At 40.5% G+C, this 13,870-nt stretch overlaps 2 protein-coding genes across 2 annotated transcripts in view; one reads left to right on the plus strand and one right to left on the minus strand.

The window, feature by feature from the left end:
• LOC120448051 overlaps positions 1-13,870 on the plus strand; it is a 105,672-nt gene that overhangs the window by 10,299 nt on the left and 81,503 nt on the right. The window contains exon 2 of the mRNA XM_039629800.2: positions 4,908-4,942. The gene's annotated coding sequence lies outside the window, so the exon portion shown is untranslated. The remainder of the gene's footprint in view (positions 1-4,907; positions 4,943-13,870) is intronic.
• Positions 6,945-7,391, minus strand: LOC120448054. The gene has a single exon (XM_039629803.1). It carries the CDS (start codon positions 7,319-7,321, stop codon positions 6,980-6,982), a length of 342 nt encoding a protein of 113 aa, XP_039485737.1. The 5' UTR covers positions 7,322-7,391; the 3' UTR covers positions 6,945-6,979.

The following is a 13,870-nucleotide window of genomic DNA, read 5'->3' on the forward strand; positions in this document are numbered from 1 at the left end:
GTTTCTAAGTTCAAGAATATGAGGCTAAATGAAGGTAATGGTTACAAATTATACGCTGCAACTTTTCAATACCATTAATGCTCAGTTCCCTTACCAGGAATGTTTTAGCCCTTGCACCGCCTGTTAATTGAATAAAACTCATACCACTTTTTCCGCCCAGATCGCTAGCTGCTCATTATTGGCCAACAATGGCGGGATATGAGAAGGGGGGATACTCATTCAGTATCATTTTCGCATTTTGATGTCCGATTACAGGCGGCAACGCTAACTAGAGCAGCAACAATAGAGAAAAAAGGGTACAATGGCAGCCAAGCAGCAGAAGCAACAACTATTATGACAGCGACTGGCTGAAGCAAAAGCAATTTGTTGCACTCACTCAGATACACACATACAGTGGCGGACATTGTACCAGAATTGTATCTGTGAGAGAAGACAACTCAATGCGCTTGGCTCTCTGCTATGAAAAATGGATCTGCTCCAGAAGATTTCAGTAATCTCGTTCGTCACGCTTGGCCGCTCAAGTACAAATTTATGAAGACTCTGAAGTTGAGGAGCCCTCCCTTTTTTGACCATGTCCGAGTGGGTTTTATTAACTTGTTCTAGCTTCAAGAATGTCACGGTAGAGTGGCCAAAGTGTCAGTGGATTACACATTCCGATTGCCGGCTGTGATGTAAGTTCAATAAATTTTCCATTGCAACAAATCGCAACACACACACAAATCGCAGCCGGCAATCACAGTTGCCTCAGCTCATTTTCATGACAATCTTTTGCAAAATCCCAGCTAAATGACACACATTTTGTAGCGTATACCCTGTGAAGAAATGGGCGTATTGTTGGAGGCACAAAACAATTAATGAGACTGCGATGATGGGCTTAATGAACCTTTGCAAAAAGCAAACAATATTATGGCCAAGTGGGAAAAAAAGGGAAAAAAACCTTCAATTGTCTCCAACTCCGCGGATCGTTATCCCTTTCACATTCGATTTAGCATTTAACGATGCACGAAATCAGCAGCTTCGGTGCCCATTTCCACAGCGATTTCCACTTCCATCCCGGCAATTTCCACACAATTTTCATTTAATTAAACCAAAAATATTCCTGTTGCTTCTGTTGCTGCTCGACCGGGGCCTTTTACAATTGACGTAAAATATAATTAAAATTGTTCATGTCAATTCGCAAAGCGAAATCTGAGTTGAGGGGATTGCAGAGAGGTACAAAAAGTCAGCGCGATGCGACGCATTCAATCAATGCGTGGCGGACAAAATGCAAAATGCACTTTTATTGTATTTTAAAACAAATTGAAAAGCCAACATTTTGCTGTAGAAGTAAAAAAGTCGGAAAATGTTGTCGGGTTTCAAAATGAAATACCACATAGTTGTATGCCCTCCCTGTCCGACATAGCAACTAAAATGGGTTCATTTTATTTAACATATCAAATTTATTTAACTTAACGCACTAATTGTGGAGCAATAATTCATCTACAAATTGCCATCAAACAGAATTATATAAAAAACAGAAACCACATGAAAACATATTTAAAAAATTCTTGCATCACCTTTTTAACATCATGTCCGAAAATCATCACCCGAATGTGTTTTTACTGACCTCGATCCTCATCCGCTCATAAATTTTCATGCTGCCATGTCACTTGATAATCAGAATTTATGGTTTAATTGTTAGATAATAGAGCAAAGAATTAATATTCCAGCTCCCATGGCATTTATGGCATAACAAAGCCCATCGTGTGTCAGTTGAAAGCAGTTTTGGGTTAGGGTATTTCTGCATGCATTGCTGTGCAATAATAAATATTTTGTTTGGCTTTTGCTTATGTAGAGCTTCGCTTTTTTGCGAATGCTATATGCCCTTTTTTGTTGCATTTAATCTTGCATTACTCTCGTCGTAGCAGATTTGATATTTGCTGTTGTTGGCATGTAAATGGGCTAAAAGGGCTGGGTTTTGTGTCGTTGCATTTTTACGCCTGCCTAGTTTTATGTTTGCAGTATTTTCCGACTTTCACCGCCGAATGCAAAATTGTCAAACACACAAGTGCTGTATAAATTTCAGATTCGATTGGTCATCCCCAAGGGATTGGGTTTTAATGTCGAGTAATTGGAGAGTATTAATCCAAAGGGATAGTACAGAACCGCTAGCAATGTCTATTATATCGATGATTGTGTTATATGCTTTTACTGATACATTTTTGATTTGAGATTTAACTAGCTCTTTACATTTTTTGTATGATATCGATAGTGGAAATCGATTGAGCTGTATTATTTTCCCAAGCCCACTGAATTGCGACCCCAGACATCTTTTCACCTGGCTGCTCAAAACGCAGCGTCAACATCATTATGGCGGTACTGCCTGATTTCTTTGACGAAAGCGCAAAAATTTTCCTAATGATGCCGCGCAAATTCAACTGCAACTAACTGTTTGCTATATACATACCCATACCCATATACCCATACCCCAAGCGATTTTCCAGCGCACCGACTGCAGTAATCTGGTCATGGCCAACGTGGATGATTGTTGACTTTTATGATTTCCATTTCTTAGCATTATTATGGACGTGTGGCAAATCAACAGCAGCAAATAGAAAACACACTGCAACAGCAGAAGCTGTAGCAGCAACTCCAGTGGTAGAAAAAAAATCAATAGAAATAGAAATCCCCCGGATGGAGCAACTCTCCCCCGTTCATCTGCTGTGCGTATGCCATAAATCGTAACAATAACTACTTGCCACTTGGCCAGACAACGAGCAGACATCCACGTCGAGTTGGATTCGAACTGGGGTTCGTATTCGTATACGCATTCGGATTCGGTCTTGGATTCAAAGTTGGACATGGAGATGGACATGGACATGGACGTGGACGTAGATGTGGATGTGGACATGGGGCATGGGGCATAGACGCAGAAGGCGGCATACGATTTCACTTGACTGACAAACAGACGTAAGTAAAGTGTTTGGCTTCACTCGCAGCTCGATTTGTTGGCCATATCCCTCAAGTGACTTTCTAAGCGATTCCGAATGCCTGCAACATGAAAAATGTGGAGCGAAGGCAGTGCAGCAGTGGCAGTAGCAAAAAAAAAAAAAACAGCTCAATGCCATTATCATTGGGCAACAAATCCCCAATTACCTGTAATATGCAGAGTGTACGTACGGTGTGGCTTCATAAAACACTTGGAACTTACGATCCTTGGGACTTTGGCTCACTATCTTTGGTATGCGAACTTTTGTTGTGGCTATCGGCATAATTATGCTATCCCTCTTATCTTACCAACGATTTCGCATGAATTATCCGCTATAAACTTGCAAAGTACAGGTTTTGTATGCTGCCTAGCCTGGGAAGGCAGCTGTATCTCAGGATCTATTGGAATTCGGGAAATAAATTTTGGTATGTGCAGTTCTTTGATGCCAGGGATTGTAAAAATTTGGATTTTATACCTACACTAAGGCGTATATTTCCTTATTGGGTACATTACGAAGAATGCAAGCCCTGGGTATTTTTCAAGTCGAAGCACACATCTATCTCTTTGACAAGGACTTTTGGCCCATTAATCCACTTCGCCACCCCGCCATTTTCCCTCTCGTCCTTCGGCTCGTGTCCAGTGTTGTGTAGTGTGCTCACAAATATTGTCCCATACAAGTCATAAAAAGCCCATTTATAACTGTTAACTTGTACAAAAGTATTTACAGACGATTTAGCAGCTCACAGAATTACAACCATCGCCACACAATTGCAATTGTTTATTTGTGTTTACTGCTCTTACAGCCCCCCCCTTTCCACCCCACCGCCCACTTTTCCACCCACCCCTCCGCAATGAATTTCCCCTCCCCCTCTTCAGTGGACTGCTTCTTCTGCTTTGGCAAGTACTCCATCCATCTCCCTTTTGGTAGCAATAAAAAGTGTTGTTATTTGTACAATGTTGTTTGTTTGAGCCGGAGAGTGTGTTTTTTGTTTTGTTTGCCATTATTGTTGCTATTATTACAGTTGTTGTTACATTGGACGTTGTTTAGTGGCCAACACAGCTGCTGCTGACACGCAGAATTCAATGCAACAAGAAGAAGCCCAAGTGCCAAAACGAAGAGTAAAAAACAGTAAAAGCAAACAAACCAACAGCAGTAGCAAAAATCATTGGGAAAACTCAAATGGGTAGAATCCAAAGTTTCCCATTGTCCCACGGTTGAATGAACATAAAGACATGGGTACACGGAACTGGCGACTAGATGGGGCATTATGGGGTTAATGATAACATTCAGCGCGGTGTGAAGAGGTTTGCTTTGCACCAAGGAATAAACGAAAGTTAACAATCTTAAACTGAAATTAAATCTAATTTTGATGAAGAATATGACAAATATTATAGTCAATTCATAGTTTTACTCAGAATAAGAATGTAATTAAGCTTATAATTCAAAATCAATAAGTTTGGGAAAATGCGACGAACAGCACATCATGGCATACATTTGACAGCCCAGCTTAAAATCTTATTACGAGTGAAATTTCCATATTTAAAAAGGCTTATTAGCAAAGCTCTTTGGCTCAAATGCTGTGGGCCGGGCATAGATAAAATTCAGCAAAGAACAAGCGACCGAGTTAGTTTCGTATTTGCATTGTTCATATTTGTTTTTGGGCATTGCTATTGCAACAATTACTGCAGCGTGAAATAAAGGAAAAGTAAACAAATGCACTTTATCTGCTGGCCAACAGAGTGCAGCAGCGCATTTATAGGAAAATGGGTTATGAAAAACAATTTGAAAAGGTATTAAATTTATGTCAGTCCCCGCCCTCTGGGCTGTTGTAAAATTTTATATGCACACACAAACGCAGCGAGCTGGTCGCTGTCAGCAGAATTTCTCATATTGATTTTGCCTTAAATAATAAAAACTTCTTTTTGCTCTCTTTTCCAGCGTTGCAGCGTTTAATGGCCAATGGATAAAGTGAGGTAAGTGAAACAAAAAGCCAGAAGGGGAGCGCTTTTGTAGCATTGCTTATTAAAAATAGCAGGCTGCAACACAAAAAAAAAATCCTAAAGTGCATGGTCAGAGACACAGAGACATGGACGCAGTCACGAGGCTTGTTGTAGTATTTTTCAAGAATTGGGACAACAAGGCGCATAAATAACCGACATGCCAACAAAAAAAAAGAAACAGAAACAAAACGAAGAAAATGCCTGTAAAAAACTAAGCGAAACTCGCCGAGATACTGCACTTAGAATTGTAAACAGCGATGGGGAATAGGATTGGTACACGGAAAGACCAAGTTATTAACTGCATAATATGGCTTGAATTAATTAATACAAATTCTAAGGAAGAGTATAAATCATGTATCATGTATCTGAAAATAACTATACATGAAGCTTTAATGGTAATAATTCTTATTCTTATAAAATTATTCTCTAAACATAGTGAGTTAATTTTTAGATCTTTAAATGCCACAATGTTAGTTTGTTTTTAAGGCATATTTTAAAAGTGAAGATTTAAAGTTAGAACCATATTTTTCTGTGTGTGGGTGCTCCTTGCGAGTGTGTGCAAGGGAATTGCAACTAAATACGAGAGCTAAGATGAAACGCAATGCATCCCGCCCCCTCGTAACTCCCCTGCCCCACAAGGCATTTCCCCACTCGGCAGCACAGTGGGAGCAAAAAGAAAGCGCACATACCGGTTTTCCGCGGCCCAGAGACACTGCGAGTATAGTATAGTACACGGGGACAGGTTTATTTTCCCGTTGGGACTGTGTGACAAATCAAGCGAGAAGCGAGAGCGAAGACAACAACCGCGACCAGAGGAAAACTGAAAAGAAGACGCAGCCTTCGTGCTCGAAAAAACGTCAATGGCCAGGAAAATTCTGAGTGGAGAGGGGAAGCGGCAGGGAAAAGCGGTGGTTGGGGCTCGTGAAAAACTGCGTGCAAGAGGGACGGCGCACAGCTGCGATGCTCAGCGTAATGCCAGCAGGAAATTGAAAAAAAGTTGTTGTTCGCTCACCTTTGGGCGGCTTCTGTTGCATTTCCTCGCCTGTTCTTGGCGCTTTTCTTTTCCACGAGGTAGTCGAGGCATACACGAGGTATATTCTCTACACCCAGCATATAGTGAAAAGTTGAATTTCAAAAGAAACATTAAACTCGAAGTTATTTTCAAGGTAAACCTACAATTGAGTTTTACAATAAGAGCAAAGGGGCTAATAAAATCCTCATTTATATCTCTTTTTTGGTTAGAACTGCAATTATCGTTCAATTGGTAGCTGCTAGTAAAAATGTTGTTTAGTACCAGGTATCGGTTTAGTTGTTATTTGCTGGTAGTTTTTCATGTTTTCCTGCACTTGACAGTCGTTGCCACCTTAACCGCCTAGGAAAGAGTGTCAAAAGTCAAACACTTTTGCTTGTCTCAGCCCCGATCTCTTGAGTTGTGGAAGTCACACGGAGAGACGCAGTTTTTTTCGTGATTTATGATGCTCTTTATCGCTTGGCTAAGACTGGCTTAAAGTCCGTGGCCTAGAAAGAAGGAATATCAATTCTGCAAACGAGCGAAGATAAACGATGGGTAGCTAGTCACAAATCTTTTGGCATATTTCGAAATTAGTTTTGATCCGTAATTGGTAATGAAAAAGGTCTTCTGTAATTGTTATGCAACTGTTTTATTGAGCGATAGTCTTCTGTTTTAATGCTAGATTTATATAATAATTCATATAAGGTGATGCACTCGTAATGCCGTAAAACTAAATAATATTTGTAAAGGGATGGTGAAGGCTGTCTCTTTATATCACAAAATCTTTTACTGAGTTCCTGGTTTTATGTTCCTGCTTTCCTGAGTCTAGATAGGAGTATTCTAAATGGTCAGAAAGATTAAACCTATAGCTTGAAAATCTTGATTTTCTAGTTTGTCCATATGAGTTATCATGCTCTTTAAGTTACTTAATAAGGTGCTCAATTAATTAATTAATTAATTAATTATTGCCTTCCGCATAATGCTGGTAGTTGGCAGTACTAGCGCTTGCCGATTTCCTGTAGATACTTTCGCTTGCGTTTCTGCTGCTTCTCGAGTTGCCGCTGCATATTGGTGCGCAATCTATCGCGATACTCCCGTTCCCTATCGAGGGCACTCATCTGCTGGGAACTGGCCTCCGCATCGAACTCGAGGTCAAAGGCCGTCTCCCATTGGCGACGCTGCTGCAGCTGGATGAGCTCGTTTGTCAGCTGCAGCTTGGTGCTGGCGATTCGCATCATCTTGCGCTTGGGACGGCCCAACTCCCTTCGGTGGAGGTAGAGGGCATAGCTCACGGATTTCTCCGTCCTCTTTGGGGAGTTGCCACTGTAATAGTCTGACATTCTCTACTCGTATCTTATATGCAAATTGAAACGTTCTCGTCACTGGTTTGAGGCCAAATGATGCAATCAGTGCGTGTGCGGGCGACTTTTAAACCCCCTCAGGTATATGATTAGATGTGGGTTTTCTCGAGTTTCCCCCGATTTCCCAGGTATGCAAAAATCCTCAATTTATTGCTGCGCATTATAGGTGAAGTGCTCAATTAGGATACCTATACCTGGCCCTTCTATAGCCCAACCTAATCCCGCGCCGCGACTTGAACTGATTACGTTTTCCGGCTCGGTTGTTGGTGCCATCGATGCTCCGGTGTCATCGCCAGCAGGCAGAATCGCAAAATAGAGAGCTGCAGGTTCAATGCGAATGCAAATGCGCTTTGCATGTTGCCGCTAATTGGCAACGGTTGTCGATGCTACTGTTCTTTTGCGGCCACACGAGGTTCCCCATTGCATCGGTGCAGTTAGCGAAAAATCTCGGTCCAAGACAAGTTTAAGATAGAGTTTGAAGGAACATATACAAAATAATCCCTCTTAAAGGTAAAAAAAAAGTATAACTACTTTTAAGACTAACACAAACTTATTTGTAGTACGGGTTGGATTTTACAGCTCACTTGTTTATGCTTATTAAGTATTCTGAAAGTTCTTCTCAGAGCTATAATCTTCAATTAAGCATGGCATTGGGAAACCACTTAATTTCCCGAAATAGAATAATTTCGTAAGAAATCAGATTTTCGGTGTTTTCAAGGTTTGCTGTGTTTGGTCTCCAAACCTCATTAATTATTCACAATTAGTTCCCCGTTTACTAGAGCACATTCTCGCGCTCCTAGACATTTTGTATTAGTGTAAGTTTTCAGTTCTTTTTTGTTTTTCTTGCGTGGACGTGACCGGCATGATTAATGAAAGCCGTTATGCTTTTATGGTCGATATGGAGGCAAAACCCTGCGTTTAGTGTCCATATCCATGTGTGTAATTCGAGCGCATGCGTCGCTGCCTTAGAGGTGTTGCATAAGTCGGCGCCATAAAATGAGCCGGCAGAAAAACAATAAACAATAAAACACCAGAAAATTAGAAATTACCTTTATGTGCAATACGAGGTAGCGCAGAAAAAAAGATATACAACGAAAAACAGAAAAAAAAATGGTAACAAATTTACACACAATGGGCAGTTAGCCTGTGGTAGGGGCATTGCCTTGTGGCAAATGTGCGTGGCATTACATCAGCGATTTCTTTTGGCCAACTCTGCATCTGCGGCCTCATTAAGCCCGGGTTAAATCGGAACTGTAGTTTTCAAGCCGGGGTTAATCGGAACTCTACATACACACATGTATATGTAGCTGCCAAGGCGGAAACTCAAAGGCCCCGTAATGTTGCAGATTCAAAAACGTAACTGCCAAGTGATTTCCCTTTAGCTGTGGAAAAGCCAGTGCTAATTAACCCACATGGCCAAGAGTGTAAAGTGGAAATTGCTCTGCAGCTTTTCCAGCTCTCGAACTGTAAAAAACTATTCCAGTCCAACTGCATTACAATGTTATCCAAATGACAAAATGACAATACGCAAAATATATACGTACCTCCCTAAAAACTTTTCCGGGTGGCGACAAATTTCCAACTGGCAAAACTCCATGTAACAACAAAATATATAAAAACAAAGCTACAGCAAGGCAAATAAAACGACAAAAAAAGGAATATTTTCCACATCAAAATGCACATAAATAATAAATGGAACCAGAACCAAACGGCCAGAACAGGAACTCGAAACCTGAAACAAAAGCGAATCGAGATGCCAGAATCGGGCGAACTGAAAACTGAGAACTGAGTACGGAAAACTGAAAACTGAGTACGGAAAACTGAAAAAAAAAAACAGAAAACAAAAAGCCGAGAGAATATGTCGGTCAGCAGAAGGAGCTTTTGTGTTTTTCGGGACAATTGTTAATAATGAAAGCGCTGGCAGAAATTATGAAATTAATTTTCCAATTTTAATTATGCAACAGTTGCCAGCTTCTCTGGCTCTCCGCTGCTCAAAATGCAAATTGACTGGCACATGCAGAAAGTTGCTGAAGTGGAGACCCTTTTGTGGCTGCATTCCCCAGTGGATTACTCCTTCTGGAACACCCATCTACCCGCAACTCCATTCAATTGTGGCCAACACAGATACACACACACTCGCATTCAAATGCAGGCGCACACGCATCCATGAGATTTCTGGCGGGCGGGCTGCTCAACGTTGATTAGAGTTAAGCCCTAAATTAGTTGCTGCCGTTGGCCGCGTTGATGGTACGACCTTAAGGCCACGTTAATACTTCCCCTTACGGAATTCAGAATGGGCCTCTCGATGAAGTCATCGCGATGCTGGCGGATATAGAGTAGGCAGCTCAGATTTTCCATTGATACACGTACTTAAGCCTGAGCTACGGAAAATAAGCAAAGAAGAATAGGGTTTCCCATTGATTCACTTACAAAGTATATTCTTAAAATATTTTTGGTTAGCATAGATATAAATATGGCATTCACAAAACCGCAAAACTCACCATTACGCATTCGCTCATTATAAATTCATAATTTAATTAGTGTGCTTTCGTTTTGTTCTTAGTTACTGTCTTGATTTTAACACACAAGTTCCAAATAATTAAGCATTAATGATACTAAATGATTTCACAAGCTTTATCCATACATATCTTTAAAATTCGTGTTCATAAATATCTTCTCTACTCTTAAAAAAATATGTCAATTCGTAAAAAGGTAAAATTCATATTATTTTTCTGGATCCTCTGTAACTCAGCCATACATTCCAAAAGTTCTTAATCCAGCTAAAAGGGCTTTGTGGCACATATTGGCATGTCGTTAGTGCCGCAAACTCACAGAAATACGCAATCTAGACCAATTCGATTTGCCCCAAGTTATCCGAGTGTTAATCGTTCCCATTCCGGCACATCTGTACGCCGGACAAGGCTGAGAAGAACACAACAATGGCCGGAACTGAAGAGCTAGAGCGGCACTTCCGGAACTTAGTTGATGCCAACTTATTAGCGAACACCGTTTAATGGGACCAATTAATGTCAACCAAGTTGGCGGCGGGTTCGCCAATGATTTCTGGTCGATTTTCAGTGGGCGCCTTTGGGCCAAGAGTGAAATTCAGTCAAAACGAAAGTTTCGCTTGGCCATTGATTGGTTCGCTTCGCTGCACGCTAACAAAAACGCCAAGTCCGGATCGCGAAAACTTTTTCGAATTGAACATTTGTAGAAATGCATAAAAATTAATTAACAAGCAGCTGATGCCGTACATCGATTCAGTTTTTGGGCTTAAAATTATTATTATTAGCCATTGCGAAGCTGGTGCAAAAAAAATTAAGGCAAAAGCGTAAGAATTTTTAATTGGCTTTTCTGCTTCATCTTCTCACTGGCTATTGTTGCCATTATTCTTGTTGTATTTGTTGTGTTTCCTACTCAATGCCGTCGTCATCGTCGACTTCTCGCACATTTAAGCCTAATTAACTTTCTACTTAGAGCTCAGTTTTCATCTTCTCGCCGCCGAGGAGAGTGGATTTACACTGGGGGAAAACTATGGGTAACTTGGATTGCTGCTAATTCCGTAACTTATCACTCTTAGAATAAATAGAATAAATTTGCTAGGGCTTTAAATATCTAATACCATTTTAATAATCTTCAATCTTTTATGTTTGTATGTTGTATACTTATTTTCCGCCTAGTTCTTTTTGTTGCAGTGTAGGCCATCGTCTTCTGAATTCGCTTCGTTCCTGGGCTTTGGTTCGCTGTGCAGTTTGCATTGTTGGCTTTTTGTTTCAGCCCCTATCGTGCCGTTGTACCTTATTGTTTTGGCCGCCTTTTGGTGCTTTTGGTGCTTTAGCTGCTTTTTCTACTTTTGCACTGCGTCAACTTCTAATTTCATTTGAAGCCTCCGCCGTTGGCTTTGATGATGATGCCAGGGCCAAGCGCAGAACTTGCTGCTTTTTCTACAGCCACTACTGCTACTGCTACTACAGCTGCTGCTGCTGCTGTACAAACGTGGCTAACAAGGTGAAAAGTAGGTGAATGTTAAGCAGCGGCACCAACAATGTTGGGAAAAACAAAAGAAAAATGGCAACAACACCAACAATGACAATAAGTAAACAACATTTAGCGAAAGAGCAGAGTAGAGTGGTAAAAAAACACACACACAAAAAGCAAGACGACACACAGGCCACAAAGCCAGAAGACAAAACGTGCCAAAAAAGGGTTAGAGTCAGAAACAAAAGACAAACAAACAAACATATTAACGTAAAATGTTGTTGGCCGCTGAACATGTTGCTGTTTTAGTTGCTGTTGTAGTTGCTGTTGTAGTTGCTGTTGCTGATGGCACCGATAAGTTGCAGCAGCAACTCCGGCATCTCAAACATAGTATCTCCGGAATTTTCATCTTTTTCTCCCCCCGCCTCGTGCCGGAAGTGCACATTAAGTGTTTTTAATTTCCAGTTTCGCACAACTGGAGAACTGTTTGCGAATGAAAAGCGAAAGGCGCGGGCGTGAATGGAAAGTGCTGCTGTCGCGGCCTCGCACAAATCATTTTGGGCCATTCTTAAAGCTGTCAAAAGGAAACTGGTGAGCCAGACTTAAGCACACGGCACTGGGAGAAATTATGACAACAAAATATATTATGCTGATAGTCGTAGAAGTTAGATGTAATATTTGAACAAAAGCCCTGAGAAATTTAGGTAATACATTAAGTATTGCACTAAAAATCCGTTCAGTTCGCAGTGTAATCTATTATCTCCAGATTTCTATCAATAAGGTAACAACAGCCATGGACTGAATGTGAGCATGTGTGTTATCAGCTGTAATGAAAAGCGTTTTGACCTTGGCACATGATACCAAGGAGCATAATGTAGTGCTGAAATCGCGTGCACTTATGATGCATTTAAAGTCGCACAATTTTCCCTTTTCCTGCAACTACAATAGATAGCGAGAGATTGCAACAAAATAAAAGCGAAAAATAAGTGCAACAACTTCCATTTTTAAACATGTGTGAGAGTTCACGGGCGTGTTAACCACTTTTTCTGCGCATTGTGCTTTGGTTTGCCAACGTTGAGCTTAATGTTTATTTTTTAATATTGTTTTTTTGGCAGTCGGGGTTAAGCAAAAAGCTTTACAAAACATTTTCGTGTGAAAAACTTTGATTAAACCTTCACGCGTTGGCAGTACTCAATTCGTTTTTACATAATGATAGGATTTAACGAAAATTGTAATTACTATTTTTGCTCGCCATGTCGCTGACTTTGACATTAATCATCGTGTTGACTGGCCGTGAAGTGTTGGTCAGCTGATGGGCCACTAACAGACTTGGACAAACAGATTCAAAAACAATTTGCTCAACAAATGTGCATCTAACTGCATTTACCGAATGCCACTCGAATAATGCATGATGAGCCTGCAGACATGTCGATCAAAGTGCACAAGAAAAAATGATTTGCTACCACCTAACATAAATTACAAAAAAAAAAATGTTTTTTTTTCTTATAAACCTTAGTTAAGTTTAAGTTTAATTGTTGTAATAAATAATATTATAAGATAATTATTACTTATTAAACTCTTTTCATTTTTTTCTGTGCTTAATTAAGTGCACCTCCGTAGCGCTTTTTCCAATTTTAACGATTCAGTGAAAATGTCGCATAGATTACGTGACTTTGATGCGATTGACATAGTGGCGAGATTTATGCGTGTCCCTCCTGGCAGGTGGGCGTGGTCAGTTGGGTTTGGTTTTGGGGCCCTCACGAACGTGTGTTGCCTGAAATTACAACGGATCCAAAAATGGTACAAAAAAAAAGAGCAGGGAACAGCGCCCACAACTAATTTGAATGCCTCGGCGTGTGTGTTTTTTCGAGTTAGATTGAAGAGAGAGACAGTGGAAAAAGTGAGTGAGTGAAAGATCACGACCAAAAAGTTGGCAGCGAAGGCGGCACATGAAAGTTTACGACGTCGCATCAGCGAAATGGGCAAAAATTGTCGGACACACTCTGTTGCTATCTTTCGCTTTTTTGTTTACCAACGTCCAAACTTAATGGCCAAAGAAAAGCGAAACGGGGGAAAAAGTGAAAACCTTAACCTTAAGTGGGCGCGGGCTTGTTAGAATTCTTTAATCGCCGGTGAAATGGAGAAAGAGTGGAAATAAGTGCTAGAATCACCAGATTTCATCATTGCCTACAGCTGGTTTAAAGCATTAAGGTTATTGAGGTAATAGCTAAAGGGAAAATATTTTAATTCTTGCATTACGCTTTGCAGAAGAGGAAACTAAAGTTTAAACTTTTAAATCCATGTTTGTAAGAAGTGTAAAATGAGTTTATCTTTCCTTCACTTTAAGTTCAAGCCCTAGATGTGTAGCCTAATATTTTTAAATACCTGTATCTAGTTTCCCCTTCTGTCAGTCGATATTTGTACTTCACCATCTGCTGTTAATCCCTAACTAAATCCACGAAGAACACATAATTTCTCTCCTTTTTTTCTGGCCTGTCTGAGTGTTTAATATAATATCCCGCAAGTCTTTTTACTTCACCTTGTGTTTTT

The sequence above is a fragment of the Drosophila santomea genome, chromosome 3L, assembly GCF_016746245.2.
Source record: "Drosophila santomea strain STO CAGO 1482 chromosome 3L, Prin_Dsan_1.1, whole genome shotgun sequence".
Lineage (NCBI taxonomy): Eukaryota > Metazoa > Arthropoda > Insecta > Diptera > Drosophilidae > Drosophila > Drosophila santomea.